Source organism: Gasterosteus aculeatus, chromosome 7 (genome assembly GCF_964276395.1).
Source record: "Gasterosteus aculeatus chromosome 7, fGasAcu3.hap1.1, whole genome shotgun sequence".
NCBI classification, from domain to species: domain Eukaryota; kingdom Metazoa; phylum Chordata; class Actinopteri; order Perciformes; family Gasterosteidae; genus Gasterosteus; species Gasterosteus aculeatus.
This window is the reverse complement of record NC_135694.1, coordinates 23,518,128-23,537,373: the sequence shown is the minus strand read 5'-3', so window position 1 is coordinate 23,537,373 and position 19,246 is coordinate 23,518,128. Positions and strand designations below refer to the sequence as shown.

Below are 19,246 nucleotides of genomic sequence, written 5' to 3'. Positions count from 1 at the left end.
AAATCATTTGATATGTATTTTACTTTGACAAATACTTGTACAGAGCATCAACTAAAAAAACTTCACAAAGGCTGTAAAAGTATGTACAAGGTGGAAAAAAAACCTACAGTCTTCACCTAAAAAGCTTTAAAAATGTGCAATTTCTTGTTTGGCATGCACACACGTTCTCCCACACACTGGAAAGAAAAACAAACATACCCACATGAGCTTAAAGCCCCCTTTTGTACCTCACACAAATGTATCTTTCAGATAAAGTATGATTTTTTTTTGTTAATAAATATCTCAAACACTTCATACAGAAGAGTCATGCATGGCAGTTTGATTTGAGGGAAACATTGATATTAAACCCAAGTCAAATGAGCGATTCATAACCGATCACATAAATAGGAAAAATATATTTGTACAGCAAATGGGGGGGCAAAGAGTCACAAAAGGGGTTGACGGCAGGAAGCGGTGGACTTCAGTAGTAGCACGGGGTTTTGTTTTGAAGACCAACAAAGTGCTGAATGTCAGCATTTCCCTTGCATGAAAGGTACCTACAAACGACACAGACATATGCTACAATAGTCGTGTGCCCAAAACTATTAATAGAATACAGAAAAAGACTATTTCAAGTGTGTACGTGCACCATCCTCCAAGCATGAAAACACAAGGTCAACGTGTTACAGTGAGAAACATACAGTGTTTACGCTCGCTAATGATGCTACAACTTGCCACAGAGGAGTGCACAGATGTTTACAACGGGGGTCCGGAGACGAGCTGGTTCACTGACGCACAATATCAACAGCGCTAGGGCAGCATAGGGAGATTCCCTCTAATATTCCTACTTTGTCAATCAGTCTTTCAGTCAGTCTGGAGGGGTCAGACTTGTAGGGAGCCAAAGGGACGCTAGTACAGTGAAAAGCATTCATCTGGGTCATGCATTGCACAATTTCCACCAAATGAGGTCTCAAAATAGTAGACGCAACAGGGGAGAAGTTATTCCAGCTTTTGGCTTCTCCTCAGTGAAAGCGACAGCCTTTTTCCTCTTTCAGTGACAAAAAACAGAAACATAACCTTTCTGTAACAACCTTTTTAAAAACGAATACCAAAGTTCCATTTAGTGCAATTGCGGAAACTCTACCAGTGTTTTGACACAGTGTCACAGGTAGTTTCCTCACGGTCTCTGTCAATACTAATAAGCACACTGCGTCCTCTTTGTCGGAGGCAGTCAGTTCCATCAAGTTCTTCTGGGAGTCAAGTCAGAAGTCAAAGCTTAAAGCCTTCACAAGTCCTCAGGTACAGAACAGATTTAGTGCCGTGTGATGACCCTAAAGCAGATCAACCCTGCGGCATGTAGCCATAGCGATGTCAGCGCCTGGATGGAATCAGGTCGTGTTCATCACTAGGCAGCAGTCCAGGTTGTATCTAGTCCGTGCAGTGATCCCATCATATCTGGGGATATCATGATTCAATGTTTTTAAATGTGTAAAATCGGAAAGTATCTCTGGGATGTCATCTTCTGCTTTTCAGATATGAAGATCGGAGGGTTGCTCAAGGACGGTTGACTTCATTTAGGATCCATTCAAGTCTCAGACCCCTAGGTCTTCTGGCGCGGTAGGCTTACGTCTTAGGTCTGGACGTCGGAGGGTTCGGCATCCAGGAGCCCCCCTACTTTCAATAGGGGCAGGGCGGCGTGCCTCACCTTTCCCAGGTAGCGAGATAAGGGGGCAGAAGCTCCAGCGAGGGAACAACAGCAACCCCACATCGCAGCCTCTCCTGGGCCGGTGGGGCAGGGAGGGGGAGGAGTAGGAGCAAGGAGAAGGGATGAAGATGGGGCCGGGCTGCTGGATAACACAGCCTCTCGACTCGGTTGTCGCATTGGGGATAAACCTGTGTGTTTGTAGGGAGAGCGGGGGAAATCGGGGAGATGTGAACCCCGTGGGGCATCGAGACATGCGGTCAAATCTGAGTGCGTAAGCGTGGCCGGTTCCGAGGCTACTGTCAGCAGCATGCCGGATGTACGAGACGATATCCAGTGAGTGCTTCTGTGTGTGTGTAAAAGCGCCGAACTGTGCGACGAATGTCCGCTGAAAGGAAGGTCAGCGCTCTCATTGAGTTGAAGCCTCCTCGACTCTTGTGCGTGTGGCAATGGGGAAAAATGCGGCCGGCCCGGCGAGTTTGAGCAGCTGGGCGACGAGAACAAGTCCGGCGGTTTGGGAAAATCAAATAAGGCGGGATCAGACTGTACAGCGAATGCGGATGAGGAGAGCAGGGGGACATTAGGGTCGTGATCTAAAGAGGGTGCTGAGCGAGGCGGCAGGCAGGTAGCCGTCTGTTGCCGTGCAGCCGGGGCAGCAGATACACAGGGGGAGGCAGCGGCCAGGTATGTGGGTGCCGGGCCTCCGCTGTAACAGCCGGCTGAGACGTGAAAGGATGACGAGGAGGCTTTGGAAGCGTCAATGGTTGCGAGGACGGGCACGGGGGAGGTAAGGGTGGCGAAGGAGGGGGCGGGGGGCTCCTGAGCTCCTGTCAGAGACTTGTCCCGGAGGCGCTGGAGTCGGGGAGGTAGGTTGTGACCACCCGGTAACCCTGGGCGTGGCAGATCATGTCCCGGATCTCCCCGTTGAGCTCCAGCAGCTTGGAGCAGATCAGGCTGAGGTCCTGGCGGGAACCCACTAGGGCAATGGTGCCCGTCTGGCCCAGCGTCTGGTGGCGGAAGTAGACGTTGAGTAGCGTCTGCACCTCGCTTTCCGAGCCGCCACCAAACACGCCGCAGGGCCACTGCCTCCTGCAGACAGAAAAAACGAAAGAGGGAGAAGATTTGAATACTATTCTATGCTGCGTGTGCATGTATGACAGCGGGTTCACTTCATTTTATTAATGACAGCTGATGCCTTTTGCAGAGGAGAGCAAAAAGAGGAGATGCGTTCATGTCGATGCAGGGCTGGGCTATTTATTCATTTCCAAATACAATCATCCAATTATTTTTTATACTACAAAATATGTGTGATGGATTTTCCTGCGGATGCAGTGCTACTACAAACACTTTTTTCCCCACTATATTTTTAGTTTCAAGACACTAAATATAAGCACAACTCACTGGTTTTTAATGTCATCTGGCAACCGACATCTAGTGTGACACTTTAGAGAGAATTGCCGCTCACCTGCACTCCTGGATGTAGCGCACAGCTTTGGTGAACTCATGGTTCTTAAGGCACTCCAGTATGGCCTGCACAGCCGCCTCTGAGGAGGAGAAGCTGGGCACAACCATGGCTGCCACCTCGGTGGCGTGCGATCGAGTGTGGGCCAAGTGTTTGTGCTCCAGATCGCTGGCTACGGCCGCCTCAGCCACCTGCAGGCTGGTCTTCAGATCGGAGAGCTCTCGAGACATGTTCAGAAGCTAAGAAGTGGGAGAGAAACAGATGGGAGTTGAGCGTTAACATTATTTGATGTAATACTCAAGATTCACTTTAAGAGCCAGCGAAAGAAGAAAAAGCTTTGTGTCCTCTGTGTAGGCTGTGCACACAGTGTGTAGTCTACTGAGCACTCCGCTAATGTGTGTAAATTGGATGTAGCTGTCAATGGCATCATCTGGAAAAAATGATCATTATTATTGCTTCTGTGGATGGTGGTTCTATCTGATGGTGCTTGTCCCTGCAATGGTCCTGCCGTACGCCTGGCTTACTTCTCAATTCAATTATTGGAATCATTTGTGTTATAGGAATCGAATGTATTGTTCATCTTTTACATTGTTTATTCTGAACACATGACATCCATGTGATGTGAGGGTTTCGGGACAGAGGATGTCGCATGTCTACCGACTGTAAAGCCCTGCAAATTTGTCATTTGTGATTTTGGGCTATACAAATGAACCTGAATTGAATTGAAGTCAATGGGGCCAGAATGCTGCTACTCTTTTGGGGTTGAGTTCAATGGTGTTTACTGCCTGCCTTTGTGGTTTTCTATTTTCTTTGTTGACACCCTGAACAGTGTGAAGACGATTAAAGATGTCTTTGTGAGCTAAGATTGGACTCACCTCAGGCACCGAGCTGATAGCATGAAATTGACCAATGAGCGAGCAGTAGGACTGGAACAGTAGGAGGAGCTGGAAATGCAGTTTGTAGAGTCTCTGACAAAGCTCCAATTGCTAGAAGACATTTAAGAAGAAAACGGGTCAGTTTCAAACTAAGCCGACAACATGCAGACCAAATAACACAACATATACACACGCAAGCAAAGCAATAAAAAAACACATCAACGTGACTAGCGGATTGTCTTTTGCAAAGTATATTAAGCGGTTTAACAGGAGGTAGTGAAGTGAAGAAACTTGTAAGAGAACTTACTGCAAGAGACTCCATTTGCTAGACAGCGAGAGAGCATGTTAGGGCATCGGAATGAGGTGAGAGGAAGACAAAGCGTCAATCAAACACATGCCCAGCGAAGTGTACACCATGACCATTCAGTGAGCTAACAAGAATTAGTCAACAATGTAAAACACCTAGCAGCTCCACATTTCATTTAGTGTGTGGTGGCTGCGGGGGGAAAAAGAGAAGAAAGTAGATAACACACTGCAAACATGCAAAGAGAGCGGGAATCTCAGTGTGACAAAGAGGAGATGACAATCAGTATTACAGGGCACAGATGCTGAAGTGACCCATATGTTAAGCCTGTTTGCCTGTAAACCCTAGATGACTTGTAAACAAGTTGCCTGTACCTTCTCCTCTGAGTCTCCAGGCTGGCAGGTTACCACACTATCCCCGGGGCACCTGGGAAATGTGTCCTTACAGTTCCTCAGCCACTGGGGGTGGAAAGGAGGAAAGATGGTGAATATTTAGTTAATTAAATGAAGATTTGTTTTTATTTGTATATAACGTGTAGATGATAGGTTACCGATAGAGCAGCGTCCTCTCTGGTGTTGTAGGTGTCCAGGTACTCCTGCAGCTCCAGTGCACTGAACTTCATTTTTTCAAGGAGGCCATATGAAATAATCTGGAAGGAGCAACAAATTAGTTCAACACATTAACCCTGAGTTCAATGACAAATTCAGACACAAATTTCCCGCTGTTAACAGAACCGTTTGATGATGCCAACACTGTCTATTGGTATCAATCCTTGTCAAGTCAAGACAATTACGTTTGCAATACTCACCGTGTCAGCATCAATGTAGATTGTGGGACAATCTGAGCAAGTTGTTAGCATCTGAGACGACATAAGGAACTTTGATCCAATACCCCTCAAGCCCTCTCCAAGGTAAGTGGCAACATCAGTGGTCAGGAGGCAGAATTTGCCCTGGATGTTCTGGGGAAGAAAAAAAGTTTGATGAAGTGTTGTAGAATTGTAGATGTATGTGTGTCCGTTAATTCTACAGGAGTGGAGCATCATAGTTGGTTGTTTACCGTAAAGAGAGATGAAAAGACTTGAAAAGTGTGGACGGCACAAGACCCATCGGAGTCGGTCACAAGCTGGCTGATGTGACAACGCCATGCCTCCTCAGCATCGTCACACACGGCGGGTTGGAAGGCTGCCAAGATGGCGGAGAAAAATGGAGAGGGGGGAGGAGGAAAACCGAGGTCTTCCAAGTCATCTACATCATCACGTAAGCTGTCACCATGGAGATGGGAAAGATATGGAGTAAAAAGACGTTTTTGAGACCTTCCCCTCCAAAGTGGTTTCTATCAGAATACCTCACACAATTATATGAGTTGCAAAATGTGAATGCCTGGCTCACAATGATGATTGTTTTTCAAAGATAGCCTACTGTACAGGTCACAGGGGGCATCACAAGGGCCAGGATTAATATAAATCATCTAACAATTATTGAATATAATAATTGAACCTATGAAATCAGGACAATAAATGGCAAACACAAACTGCGGCAACAAAGAGAAACAATGTACACATAGTGAATCTTAGTAGCAGGGATATAACGTACAATCTGTCAAGCTGCATGCCAACTAATTACCCACATATATCACAGTGTTTTCATTTAGTGTTTTTTTTTACTTACACAAGGTTAAAGTCTATTGGTATCAATCCTTTTTTATTCTTTTTGACTGGGGCGTTTCATATATGAAAAATATTTACATCATACTTCACTGTAAATGGCGGCATTTATTAAATGACTGAATCTGTCCCAATCCTATATGCGGAGGCCCTCTGGTTGTGACAGAATAATATCAGTGGTTAACCGAGGTTTAGTCCCGATGTCATTCAATCGGCCGGTTGAATGACAATATTCCATTTTGTCTCCTGTCTGTCACATTCACCTGGGCAGACAGTTGGGGTCTAGAAAGTCCAGCGGAGGTTGGCAGTAGTCTGCGCTGAGACTGTGGTCCAGATTGGGCAGATGATCCAGAGGTTGGCCCGGCAACTCCAGGGTGAGACTCTCGCCGAAGTCCGAGCCGTGAGGGAGCTCATTGGCGCTCAGCGACAGTTCGTCATCCTGCACCTGAGTGTCCTCGTCCCCCCCGCGCACCCTCCCCTGAGGACGCAAACCTATTAGATGTTTCAGGGGATAACAAATGCATTTGTACATGTTTATGTATTTTAGTCCTCACATCAAGGCCACCGTGGTAATCGTGCAGCGCTCCCTGCCCCGGTGTGGAAGCGTTGAGGGATTGTGCGTCGGCAGATGTGTCGTAAGAAGTAGACAGAGAATCAGTGTGATTGGTTTCCTCCGATGGAGAAGGGTTCGTCTGAAACAGGAAGGTCAACAAGGGGAAATCTATCATTTTGATCCGACTTATTCGGGCCAATAACAATAAAGTATTTCAGGCTTCAGGGTATGTAAATGTAGCATTGATCCAACAATTGAAAGTACGCACAAGCTGAGAGTGAGACAGGCTCTGGCTGGTTGACGACTCCTCTTCCTCCGAGGACTCGTCTGAATCGTGGGGGTCCTCGTGACCAAGACTAGGGGTGCTGCCGGAGTGCTGGCTCTCCTCCAACATGTCACCCAGCTCCGTGCTGTCCAGAGAGCGCCGACGCACGCCCCAATTAAAGTTATCAACGGTCTCGCCCTGGATAAAACACACACATTGGGAGACAAGGGCAGAGGCGATGACAGCGGTGAATTTTGCTGCTATGAGGAGAGCATTTTCATGACAAGGTTGGATAGTTTATGTCCATTAGCATGACAAGCAAAAGCTTCAAAATGCCATTCATGGTATCACAATATGCTTGAAAGGCTGTCTGCATTCAATATAGGCCCAATCAAATTTAACTATATAACGCCAAATAGCAATTGGGTCAGAAATGGAGTTCTGCTACAAAGCTGTGACGGCAAAATGAAGCACAACTTATCAGCGGGAAACGAAGAAGCCACTACAGTGCTGGTTAAAGTCAATGTACATGCTGAGTGTGAGAGACCTTACCTGGAGCTCCTGGGCAGCGAGGGGAAGAGAGAGAGACACAGAGTTAGACACAGAGAGACAAGGACAAAGTATTGATGTTAAAGAAAGACATGCGGATACATTTTAAAACGCATCGAAGGGGGACGGGAAGGAAAGAGACAGACGGCGATATCTACGGTTAAAAATCAAGTGAAATACGTTTAGCACTCAGCAGGACTCAACGTGTGTAAAATACAGGGAAATGTAAATCCTACCTCTCCATCTTCCAGCTCCACATCCAGGAAGTCAAAGTCTCGGAAAACCCTGAACTGCTGCTCGCTGGCGGTGTCGTCTAGCGTGTCCTCTCTGGTTCCACCCTCCTCTGATGACACACCACTCTCCCGCACCTCCATCATGTCCAAGTCGCCACACGACGAGAAGATCACCTGACAAGGAGGAACAAAAAGGTATTTAAATCTAAGTTTAAAAATAAGTAAATATCTTGAGATATTATTTTAAGTGGAAGGAAGGATTATTAATTAATTCAAAAAGATTTTACTTGTACATACAGTGAACAAAATTTCCCAGAAATCAAAAAAGATGGTATAGAGGTTGACAGTACAACACGTGGAAGGCAGCTTACAGATGGGTTCTTGGTGAGTCCAACTTCTTGTCCACAAAGAGATAAAACGTTTACCAGCTTCTCTCTGGTTCTTTTCTGCGTGAAGGAGATATAGAAGAATAAACAAATGACTGTAAATCCAAGCAAAGAATAGACATAAACTCTGCTTTGTTATTGTTAGTTGAGCTCAGTATTTCAATGGATTTAGCATTTACAGTAATCTAGCATGGTTTTGCGTGTGCTATAAAACCTAAAAAAGGTTGTATATCACAATTTTACTGATGCAAAGAAATCAACCTAACTAGTCCAACTCTACCTGAGAGGACTGCGGTCGCCTCCAGCTGACGGGCACCAGGATAGTGTTGGAGTTGGATCCAGAGGAGGTGGAGGAAGTGCTCCGCGTTACAGCCATGGCTCTGGCCTTCCCCTCTCTGCCGCCCGAGCCCTGAAGCTCGTCAAACCGACGCCCAATGACTGGAGTCTGTAAAGGAAACAGAGAAGGATGCCCTGGTGAAAAAGCTTGAGCGGTGTGGATTTCACAAACGCTCGTGACGCGTAATGTCTCTTTTCACAGACATTTTTTTGCAGTTTCTTCACCTCAGAGATGTCAAAGGTGAAGTCCAGTGTTTTCCCAGGCAGAGCCTTGGCTGAACCGTCCCACACTCTGCTGACCTCCAGGTTGGACAGGTCGCCCTGTGAGTGGCGGTACACCGGATGAACAAGGCTGGCAGAGCGTGAGACCACCAGCTTCAAGATGTTTAAGGCATCCTTCCAGTGAACTGTCTATGGAATCAAAAGCACAGTGTTGAGCATAATAGAGGCAGCGGGTTGCACAATTTATATCACACATTACATAACACGGAGAAGGAGTGTAAAAATAATTAGTATTGTAAGGAGTTACCTGAACAAACTTCTCAATGGTCTTGGTGACATCACCGTTGAACTGTTTTACTTGTACAGAGGTCAGGTCCATGTGGCTGAGCAGGCAGTAAATGATCTGTAGGAGAGACTGTTGCATAGCGGGAAGGCCCTTTTCCAGCAGCTGAGAGATGAAAAAAGAAATGAAGTGAGTGACAGAGCATGCAGCTACTAGATTTATCCTGCGTAGCGGCAAAGACACAAAGGTGTATGGTCAATGCAGATTAAGTTTGACCTTTAAGCAAAATATCATCATGATTCCATACTGCACACAAAAGAAAATTATTAATTTGTGGCTATCTTTACTTTGCAAACACTAACAACTTTTAACAAAACAATACACTTAACCTTTCTATCCTCTCCAGTTCCTTAGAGAGTTTAATACTTTTAGTTTATCATGCAGCCACACAAAACAGGGTACGCAATACACATTGCTCAGCACTTGCCTCAGCCATATAGGTGACCATGTTGAGTGTGATTTCGGAGAAGGCTTCATGGAGGTAGCGGCAAACCACACTGACCCAGGAGAAGGGGTCCCGTGTGTAAGAACGTGTCTTATAGAGAGTCATCACATGGGCCAAATGGGAAAGCTTTGTGTTCTTCTCCATTAAACACACCTGACAGGGGGAAAGGGAGAGCTTGTGCTTAACTTTTCTGTGCCAGTTTCATTCCTCAGGACGTTTTTTTGGAGAAGCCTGCTTAAAGGAAAGGGGGAAGAATGGCATTGTACCTGTGCGATCCTCTCAGCACTCTCCTTACAAAACTGAGTCGGATGGCCAAAGTGCTGCACCAAGTGAGGCAGCAGACACAGCACATTCAGAGGGAAACCTGCACAGGGAGCAGAAGTTGAACTTCCAACACCCACCCATTATAAGAGAAACTACAGACGTGTTGGTTTTACGCATAGAATAAGAACCGTACAGGATGAAGATCACCGTGGTCTCCGGTACGCACCTATAGACTGAGAGCTGTCGACAACAGGCACGCGGGAGACTGGCGTGAGCTGGCAGAAGAGCTGCAAGGTGAGGTCAGAGGTGGCCTGCGAGGTAAAACCTTTCAACAAAAGCTGCTGAATCCCAGAGAATCCGCTCCACCTCAGCTGAGCCTGGAGCTTCTCCAGACGCTCGCGGTTTTCGGCTCGGTCTAAGGGCACCTGGGAAAAGAGTCTCTGGTTTAAACTGAACCTGGGAGTACATTGTATTAGTATCCTAATGGAATGCATTGTGAAAAGATGATTTGTAGCGTTAAAAGCCTGTTGCTTTTAATTCAGCGCAGAAGGGATAGCTGGGAGACGCTTTATATTTATGAGAAAGGACTGTTTACTTTGAAAAATATAATAAACAAGGCAGTTTTGTAGCCCCATTAGAAAGAGTGGGAGGTTCTTAGGATGGCCGGTCCGGTTGGCAGTAAGAAGCAGCACAGCCTTTAGAAACCTCTCTCAGAAATGACCCGCAAGTGCTGACACGTCGTCAGTACATTTCCTCTCATCTACCTTTGACAGCAGCTTGTGAACGAGGCGTAGTGACATCTGATATTCAAACTCAAAGTCGGACTCCATGAGGGCCACCGCCACCCAGAAGACTGTGGCCAGTATTGTTGAAGGATGGGAGACGTGGGCGGGGTCCGATAGGACGCTTGGATCGATGCGGTTGGTGGAGGATGTGCAGGACCCGGGGGTCCTTCCTGTTCGAGCAAGGCCATGGCTGTTGCAGGCCTGTCGATTTAAATATAAAAGACAACTCTGAATTAGCGAGATGCACAGTGTTCAACAAGTCCGCTCCAGCATCAAGGTGCCACACCCAGCAAACAATTGCCCTTTCTTGCCTGTATGCGATCCAAAGTTGCACTGCGAGGAGGATCACTCAGCTGGTGGCCGCACTCGCCAAACTTCTTGGGGACTGAGTAGGAGCGCTGGTGGCGTTGTGACGACAGGCCGACAAACCCCGGGCCGGGATAGTTCAACTGACCCGTGCTCTTTCTGTTCATCAGTTTCTCGCTAGTAACAAAGTCTGGCGAGGATGTCCTGCGAATCAAACATGGTGAGAATGTATGCATATACACCGGAATATGGTTGCATATGTTAAACAGGGGAATTAGTTTTTTGCAACGTAACCGCTGGCTGGACTGAATTTCTTTCCCTGCATAAAGGTCAGAGGCCTACCTGGTCAGGGCTGCCATAAGGTCACTGTTTTTCAGACACTCGGCGAGATTCACCACCACCGACTCCAGCGTCAACAACACCTCCATCACATAGCCCTGAAAACGCACCAGCACGCACTCTCATTTACTGGGCAAAGAGGGGGTGAGATGCTGCAGTGGCTCTCTCATTGGCCGCAGCTCACCTGCACCTCGTCTCCGTGTTCTCCCACCACCTCAACGAGGCGCGAGACCAGGTCAGAGACGGCGTGATTGTTGATTGGCTGTTTGAGGGCTCGGAAGATTTGGAAGGAGCGCCCGGCATAGTGACGAGAGGAGCTGCACAGAGCCGTCTGTAAAGCCACATCGCTCAGCTGATGCTCCAAGTGGAAATCTGTATGAAGAGACACATAAAGATACACGCATGCGCGTATGTTTGTTGATAAGCGGTGTTGTATTAGCAGACTCTATTTGCTCCTGGACTTTATCGTTCATTGTATGTATGACATGTATTTTTCAGAAATGCTCCATGTGAGCCCTGATATTTCCATGCCTTAGGGAAAGACCTTTTACTTTAACGTGAGTAGTTCCTCACCGGACTTTGACTCCTTAAAGACGGAGACAACGTGCCGCAGGAAGTTGGAGAGCTGCTCTGTGCTCTTGGAGTTTGGGTTCCTCGGCGTGATGTCCTCGTGCACCCACAGCGGCCCAAGCGCTCTGAGCAACAACAACACAGTACTCCAGGCACTGCATACCCACCACCAGTAACACCACATACATGTTACACGAGCACTTTAGCGTGTGCCTAGTGCGAAGATAGTGCACTTTGCTAGCACACCTGCTTGATTATTCGCCAAAGGCACCGGAATTGCACAAAGCGGCGGTGTAGCTGCGCGTACCTGGTGGAGAGGAACTCGATGAGTTTGTTGGTCTTCTCGTCGGTTTCGTTGGTCGTATCCTCAAGGTCCCCCAGGTCATCTGGTGGTACGAGGGGCAAATTTCCAACACTGCCAGCAGTGCTGCCGCCACCGAGACTGACAGAGGAGGAGTTGGAGGTTGAGCTGAGGCCAGAGTCCGCCATTGGAGACGCCTGCCACTCTCGCAAGAAGTCGGGTGTATCTAAATGGACGTGCATATTGAGTATACAGAGAATACTATTAACATATTGTTCCACAGCTTTATGGTATTGGCATATACTGCACGTTTTCAACACAATGTTATTGTCTCTCTCATGTGATCACCCAATCAATTTGAATAAATGTCAACGGGATAAACAAATATGTGTTGGCAAGTATTTTTGACTTACGGGACTGCTGGTACTCTGTGTGGTAGCTGGACTTAATGGTGAGGGTCTTGTTGTCACTTATCTCTCTCGTCAGCATCAGTACTGAAGCTATTACCTGGAGAAAAAAAGGAAAATCAGTCAATCTTCAGTGGCTTTGAATGTATTTTTGACTGAATAACTCCCCATTGCCACTTTATGCAACACATGGGAAGATCTAACTCTGACCTGGAAGTTGTTGTTGCAGGAGAGAGCAATGAGGAGGTGGAGAAGGAGACGTTTACTGTGTTCATAGACCTCAGGTCTGTAGTGGTCCAGGCCTGCCAATAAAAAACACATCCAGGACGCAACCATATGATTAAGAATACTACACTATCACAGATATCTACAGATACAAATAGATAAAACAAGAGAATTGAAATATTGGTCGTCACTGTTACTGTGTCCAGACATGTGTAGAGTTTCTTGAAAGGCACACACGTATCAGGGCATGTTGTTCTTCATTGGTTGCCCTGACAACACTGCTCCCAATACACAGAGGATTTCATAGACAATGTCATGCACGCAGAGGTACAGATTGTAAGATAATAGTATGCTGATAATCCAAAATAACAATACATCTGACAGGGTAAGTATGCGTCTAGATGTCTGAGGGAGAAACGCAGACAATATGGAATGTGTCCGTGTCTTTGGTGACTCAAGGAAACTGTCATGAAAGTGTAAACACCCTTTTTGACGGGTCAGTAAATGATCATTTTTCAAGTTGCTTCATGTGTCTCCCTTATCTTCCCTCATTGGGCTTGAGAACTCCACATAGTAAAATTGCCGTCTTCAATCTGAAAACACGCATCTAGGCATTAGGCATTACTTAGGCATTATTTTACCTTTGTCCCTTTGTCTTTCAAGAATAAAGTCCCAATGGGCGGACTTGCACCAAGGGAAAGTTAGATCTGAGTTATGTGTTTGCGTGTGTGTTTACGCCTACCCAAGAAGAGGGCATGTAGTAGCAGGGGAAGGTGTAAAGCCCAGTCTTCTCTTACACTGTGGTCAACCACCATTTCTGTCATGAAGATCACTGCAATGTTACACCTGAAAATCAACACAAGCACACACGGACCCAATGAGTGCACAACATATCCACAATGCCTTCTCCAGTCATGGACTGTGGGGGGGGGGGTCAATTGGTAATGATTTTGTCCTTTGATCAAATTGAGTTTGCAAGTATTTCCAATTTTTATAATCTATTCTTACGGAAATTAAAATATCCTAGGTACTGTCTACGAGTTGGTTAATGAGAAGTCTGAACCAGTGATCTTTCTTTGAAAAAAAACTTTAATCAAAGCGTTTTCTGTAGATCAACTAATTGAGAATATCATCTACAAATTTCAGTTTAGTCAAGTGAATAAGTAAAATAAAAACGCACACATAAAAAAAAATACTAAGATAAGTTTTACCTCATACATTTCCTTATACACTCACTAAGATGATTCGAAGTTAATGTATTAATGTGCTTTTGACAAAACATGCAAAAAGATTATTACTATGCTTTTTAGCCAGATATATCTGATTATCATGCAAGTCATACTCTAGGAACTGCATTTGAGTGCAAATTGCATTTGGAATCAATGTTTCTCCATAACAATAATTAACAAGACAAACTGACTGCAAAAACAAACTGCATTTGGCTGAACCCCCCCCTACTGCTGCACCATTTATGTAATAAATCTATCCTAAAACTCATCTCCACTAATGACTTTGGAGATGTCAAGAGAGATGGAGAAAATACATTACTAAATCCCTTCTAATATTCATTCTCCACACATCAACGGCAGAGCCGGCTGGCTGGTTTTCCGTTTATCAGACCATCTGGGAGAGCAGGTGTGACTAGTCTGTGTGAGAAAATACCTCTCCTTGCTGAATCTGCTACTATGGTGCTGAAAGGAACACAGCTGTTTTAAATTGAAAGGGTTTCTTTCTGGGTGGATTGCGTCCGTGTTTGTTTGTGCATACCTATGCAGTGGTCCTCTGGGTGTGATGGTTTCCGGCAGGTAGTCCACCAGAGGAGCCCAGCAGCCTCCGTTAATCGGCATGGGTAGCGGCTGAGGGTGATTGGTTTCCAGAACGCCCAGCAGCCAACCAGCGTATGGTGGGAGAGGGTCGGCTACAAAAAACAGACCAATTCCGATGTTTAGTCAATTGTAACACCCATCTCATATGTACAAGGCTCTCTCTCTCTCTAGATTTTACTTTAATGCCATCCATTCAGCGTGCGTTGGCCGTTGATCCTCACGCACAAAAAAAAAAAAAGAGTCTCTCCCGAGTGGAAATTGAAGCAGTGTTCTTCACCATGTTTGCAGCTGTTGACACGTTAAGTTATCTCTGTGACTCCATACTAACGCAATGGTTTATTCTAAATATAAACAGTCTTGAAATGTATTCATTTTTAAGATGTTTAAGACATTTTGGGAAACATCCTTATTTGCCATCTTGTCAAGAATTGTTGAGAACACTGTTAACAATAATGAACCCACAATAAACATGAAAACTACAGGCTGCAAGAACATCTCACCAGCGCCTCTAAAGCTCACAAATTAACACGTTACATCTCATTTGCTTAGTACGTATAAAACCACAAAACGACAATTTACCACTTCACAGGCAATTGCTTTGCACCCAGCAGAAAGCAGAAGAAGATATGGTCCCAGTTAAGAAATATTTTGACACATAACCTAAGGGACATCATTTAATTTTCAGCAGGAAATCCTTCAAAATTCTACAAAAAAGCCAAACCTTTTTCTGAGAAAAAACATTTGAGGAAGACATTCTCCTTTTTAAGAACTTGACGACATGAAATCTAATTATCATGTTAAGCATGATGTAATTATCTCATCAAACACTGGCTGGATGAAAGATGTGACAGCTTTCAGGTCTTTAAAATGGACCCACCCTTGTACTTGGCAGCTCTTCTTGGTCACATGAGTGCTACCAGCAGCAGAGTCACGCCTCAAAGCTTCCCAACACACACACCCGCTAAAGATAGACTGGGCACCACCACTGCGGTGGAGGTTAAATCTGTGTCAAAGGGCACAGTGGTGGGCCTTGGCTTGTGTCCAAACAACATGTTTCATTAACAACTACAACACAAACAAGTAACATTTTACTCTGTGAGTGAGTAAGACACACTCACACACACACACACACACACACACACACACACACACACAAACACACAGACACACAGACACACACGTTTTAGCTTGGCCACACCACAATAGCTGTTTGTACGGAGGGAAATAGTGACGATTATGAAGAAAGTGTTGAACATTGTGGACTAACAGGAAGAATCAGAGCCCTGAAGCTCTTTCCAAATAACAGACAGCTGTTAGTCCCCTTGTGCTGTGTGTGTGTGTGTGTGTGTGTGTGTGTGTGTGTGTGTGTGTGTGTGTGTGAGTGTGAGAGAGAGAGAGAGAGAGAGAGAGAGAGAGTACACATTATTGAAAATAACGTTTTTTACATTCATTCTCATGAGAACCAAAACAAACTTACTCTTTTCATCCTCGTAAGACCCCCCGGAGCTGTTGCTGTAGCGAGATTCTAGTCTGTTGTGAGCCCTGGCCATGCTGAGGCATAAATAAATGTAAGAAAAATACAGAATTAGCAACTGAAAACATTGAACGTCTTTATTTTACTTAACTGCACAACTGGACTCACATGATTGCCATATTTTATCTACCTGCAAAAGACTTCTGAGAGACCGAATTATTTAAAAAAAGACTTACCGCTCTTCACTCTCTCTGACCAGCTTCTTCTCATCTGTGTCTGCCAGGTTCTCCTGACCAGCCACCACGGTGTTACTGCTGGACGTGGTGCCTGAACGTAACACATTTCAAGAGGAAATCTTCAAAAATGCAGTCAATCATCCCTCACATAAAAAGCTACCTGGTTCAAAATAAAAGTCATGGTTGAGATGAAAATAGGAGATATGACAGGAACGTCTCTTACCTGTCTGTGAGGTGGGTGCTTTGTTGCTGGCGGCAAAGCGATAGAATGGAGGGTTATCACAGTGCAACACCACGGGGTTGACAGGGTCAGTCTGTTGCAGCTCAAACAGGAGCTCCTCCATAGTCTGGATGGTGTTGTTGCGACACAGGTAGATGACCACTTTCTTTATCTAAAACACGTACAAACATACAGGATTAATCTTTTTTTCGGACACTATCTCCGTAACAAGGGGCCCTCCAGTTCTATTTCACGTGGGCTGTTCATCAGCAGTGTGTCGGTTTGCGCAGCCCACACTTACAAATGGCAGCAGTGTCGTATCACTGCTGACTCCGCACAGGCTGATGAGGAACTGCAGGGTGATCCGCAGGTTGTTGCTCCACCTCTCGTTGGACACCAGAGCGTTCCAGGCATTCTCAATCTCTGGGCCGGGAACCTCGTCTCCGTACTGATAACGTGAGGAGAAAAACAAAACTAACAGTTGAAAGGAAAGGAGATTTTCTTGGAAAAGGCGGCATCATTTCACAAGCGAGCACAAGGACAGCTCCCTACCTTAGCGGTCATGAACATGAGGTTATTGAGCACCAGCGACGTTGCCTGCAAGGAGCCCCAGCCGTTGCCTCTCAGACTGGGGGACATGCCCTGCCCCTGACCGCAAGCTTCCTCTTCTGGTGTGCAGGGGCTCGAGGCTGGGGGTAGGAGCCCCGTGTCCACCAACTCAATGTTACTGAGCCAGGGCAGCAGGTAGGATAACATTATCTGTCTGCCGTTGGAGTGGGTGGTTGAGAAACGCTGGCTCACCTCTGGACGGGCAAAAAAAAAGACGGCTGGGGTAAGCGTTTTGTAAAAATCAGTCCAATAACAGCAGAGACATTGGTATGACATTGAACATCTATTTGCAGGAGTTTACTTGCCTCTTGGGAGTTTTGAATGTGAGGGTTTAAAGAGATTGTGCTGTATATTAGGTACATTAATCCTTGGGATTAAATAGGTACACTAGATGCAAACATTCACACTGAAAGAGAATTGTACCTGAGAAGAGAGGCAAGGTGAGCTCAGGGTACATGCTGGCCAGCTGGATGGAGAGTTGAGAGAGGTTGACACTGTACAGGGGAGGCAGAGGACCGTGTGTTCCATACAAAATGTTACCGGGCTTCTGCTCCACCATTCGCTTGGAGTACGCACACAGCTTTGACTCCAGCACCTGCAGAATGATTATTTATCTGTTACAGCAATGATGCATTACAGGTCTTGGTCTTGTGTTTGTGCTCTCCTTTCCCATCACGCTGTGTTTATGTTCCCTTTATGTATGTGTGTAAATACCTGCATCAGCTGCATCGAGATCTCATATATTTCCCTGCTGGTGTCTGAGGCCTTGAACAACACCAGATTGAGCAAAGTCACAAGATCACATGGGTAATTCCTGGCAAAGTAAGGAGAAACAGTCATTAGTCCTTGTTTACTAACTCAATGGATGTAAACTACCTAGCCTCCTACATGGGGGCGTAGCGCATGATTCCCCACCTGTTGCCGCAGACAGTGGCGATGGCCTTGAAGCAACCAGAAGCTAGCTGGTAAGACCCAGTGAAGCAGCGGTCCACGGCCCAGTTGAACAGATTGATTTGGTCCGGGTTTAATTCTAAGAGCAGGATGACCACCTCGCACCCCAGACGGTGCACCTACAACAAACCGGTTATTACAAGGAGGTACTAATCCACAGGTATAGAAAATGACATGAAAGGACTGAAGGCACAGACTTGAGGAAAACAGTGTACAATAAGTGTACGAAAGTGTACAGTAATTAAAAGTTGGGTTAAGCTAAATGACTCCAACTTCATCAAATCCAAATCCAGCAACACACAAAAACCTCAACAAGTGAACCGTTGACCTACCCGTAGGTCATGACAAGCCAAGATGTTGTCGAGCCATTTGTAGAGATAGCCATCAGTAGAGAGACCCACATTGTCGAACACTGGGCCGCAACACAGAACTGCTGACATGGCCTGAGGGACAACAGTTCAACTGAGTTAACGCCAAAGTAGTGAAAGTGACAGAAGGACTCCTGTGGTGTTTTGCGGAGTTTGGGACACTAGAGAATCGTTACCTTCAGGGCGCAGTACTGGTAGCGAGTGATCTGGTGGTTGCGATCACTGTAGCGGTCGAGGGGAGTGAACATGACACTGAAGGGGCCAGCCCATTGACTGAAGAGAATGAAGAGATGGTGCCTCAGGGACTGTTGAGGAAAGAGAAAGCGCCTGTGGTGGACTGCGCAGGTTTGAGGTTGAGAGAAAGAGAGAGAGACACACGCAGTGTCAAAATAGAAAATAAGAAACATGTGGATGGATTACAAATGTACATTGAAGTCTGACTGGAACTTTGTTTGTTGGACATTGTGACACATAATGAAATGTGAAAAGCAGCAGTGATTTACCAGGAACACACTGGATGAGATTGGCCACCATCCCGCTGAAATGGGCTCTGATGTCTTTAAGCACGTCCATCTCCTTCTCATTCTCAGCCTCCAGAAGCATCCGGGTAAGATCCACATACTCGAGGAACAGGGCACCCAGGGCCAGTGAATCACGCTCCAGTGCTCCATTGGTGCTGTAGGGGAGGAGATGATCACTTTTGAATGTGCATCGGAGGGCAAGAAGTGACACTCTAGATTAAATGCGTGCGCTACCTGTCACTGATAACGGCTGCATTAGCCAGCAGTTCAAAGATCCTCAGCAGCTGCAGCCTGAGAAGGTCCCTCCTCTCTCTGCGTCGCTTGTTCTGAAAGCACAGACAGGTTTCCCGGTTACTGGTAAATATGAAGGTTTTTTTGTATATACAGGATTAAATAAAGTAAAGAGACACTGAATTTAGAGGCTCAAGTAATGGAAAACACCTCTGACAGAAACAAGTACACACTATGTATACATCTACTAAACTATCTACAACTCATTACATTTCATCAGGAGAAGGTTTTCAAAA

At 45.9% G+C, this 19,246-nt stretch overlaps 1 protein-coding gene across 9 annotated transcripts in view; it reads right to left on the bottom strand.

Annotated features, from left to right (window-relative positions):
* Window positions 1-3: 3 nt before the first annotated feature.
* The window catches only part of fryb (furry homolog b (Drosophila)), a 46,853-nt gene continuing 27,610 nt past the window's right edge, over window positions 4-19,246 (bottom strand). For 4 of the 9 annotated variants that reach the window (XM_078106551.1, XM_078106545.1, XM_078106549.1 and 1 more), the window contains 41 exons: window positions 18,954-19,045; window positions 18,702-18,874; window positions 18,375-18,535; window positions 18,163-18,273; window positions 17,795-17,949; window positions 17,594-17,693; window positions 17,303-17,474; window positions 16,823-17,073; window positions 16,572-16,718; window positions 16,274-16,442; window positions 16,051-16,141; window positions 15,818-15,891; window positions 14,282-14,432; window positions 13,257-13,360; window positions 12,500-12,591; window positions 12,296-12,389; window positions 11,889-12,108; window positions 11,585-11,736; window positions 11,196-11,383; window positions 11,015-11,109; window positions 10,678-10,876; window positions 10,346-10,567; window positions 9,808-10,006; window positions 9,584-9,681; window positions 9,300-9,470; window positions 8,837-8,977; window positions 8,533-8,718; window positions 8,252-8,416; window positions 7,957-8,031; window positions 7,589-7,759; window positions 6,807-7,001; window positions 6,540-6,677; window positions 6,249-6,463; window positions 5,379-5,583; window positions 5,131-5,280; window positions 4,873-4,971; window positions 4,697-4,780; window positions 4,326-4,343; window positions 4,019-4,129; window positions 3,147-3,382; window positions 4-2,770 (listed from right to left, as the gene is read on the bottom strand). In XM_078106551.1, the coding sequence (XP_077962677.1) occupies window positions 2,512-2,770; window positions 3,147-3,382; window positions 4,019-4,129; window positions 4,326-4,343; window positions 4,697-4,780; window positions 4,873-4,971; window positions 5,131-5,280; window positions 5,379-5,583; window positions 6,249-6,463; window positions 6,540-6,677; window positions 6,807-7,001; window positions 7,589-7,759; window positions 7,957-8,031; window positions 8,252-8,416; window positions 8,533-8,718; window positions 8,837-8,977; window positions 9,300-9,470; window positions 9,584-9,681; window positions 9,808-10,006; window positions 10,346-10,567; window positions 10,678-10,876; window positions 11,015-11,109; window positions 11,196-11,383; window positions 11,585-11,736; window positions 11,889-12,108; window positions 12,296-12,389; window positions 12,500-12,591; window positions 13,257-13,360; window positions 14,282-14,432; window positions 15,818-15,891; window positions 16,051-16,141; window positions 16,274-16,442; window positions 16,572-16,718; window positions 16,823-17,073; window positions 17,303-17,474; window positions 17,594-17,693; window positions 17,795-17,949; window positions 18,163-18,273; window positions 18,375-18,535; window positions 18,702-18,874; window positions 18,954-19,045 (6,129 nt within the window). In that variant the 3' untranslated portion in view covers window positions 4-2,511. Of the gene's footprint in view, window positions 2,771-3,146; window positions 3,383-4,018; window positions 4,130-4,325; window positions 4,344-4,696; window positions 4,781-4,872; window positions 4,972-5,130; window positions 5,281-5,378; window positions 5,584-6,248; window positions 6,464-6,539; window positions 6,678-6,806; window positions 7,002-7,144; window positions 7,365-7,588; window positions 7,760-7,956; window positions 8,032-8,251; window positions 8,417-8,532; window positions 8,719-8,836; window positions 8,978-9,299; window positions 9,471-9,583; window positions 9,682-9,807; window positions 10,007-10,345; window positions 10,568-10,677; window positions 10,877-11,014; window positions 11,110-11,195; window positions 11,384-11,584; window positions 11,737-11,888; window positions 12,109-12,295; window positions 12,390-12,499; window positions 12,592-13,256; window positions 13,361-14,281; window positions 14,433-15,817; window positions 15,892-16,050; window positions 16,142-16,273; window positions 16,443-16,571; window positions 16,719-16,822; window positions 17,074-17,302; window positions 17,475-17,593; window positions 17,694-17,794; window positions 17,950-18,162; window positions 18,274-18,374; window positions 18,536-18,701; window positions 18,875-18,953; window positions 19,046-19,246 lie in introns of those variants that run through there. The other 5 variants (XM_078106547.1, XM_078106546.1, XM_078106548.1 and 2 more) reach the window with 5 other exon arrangements.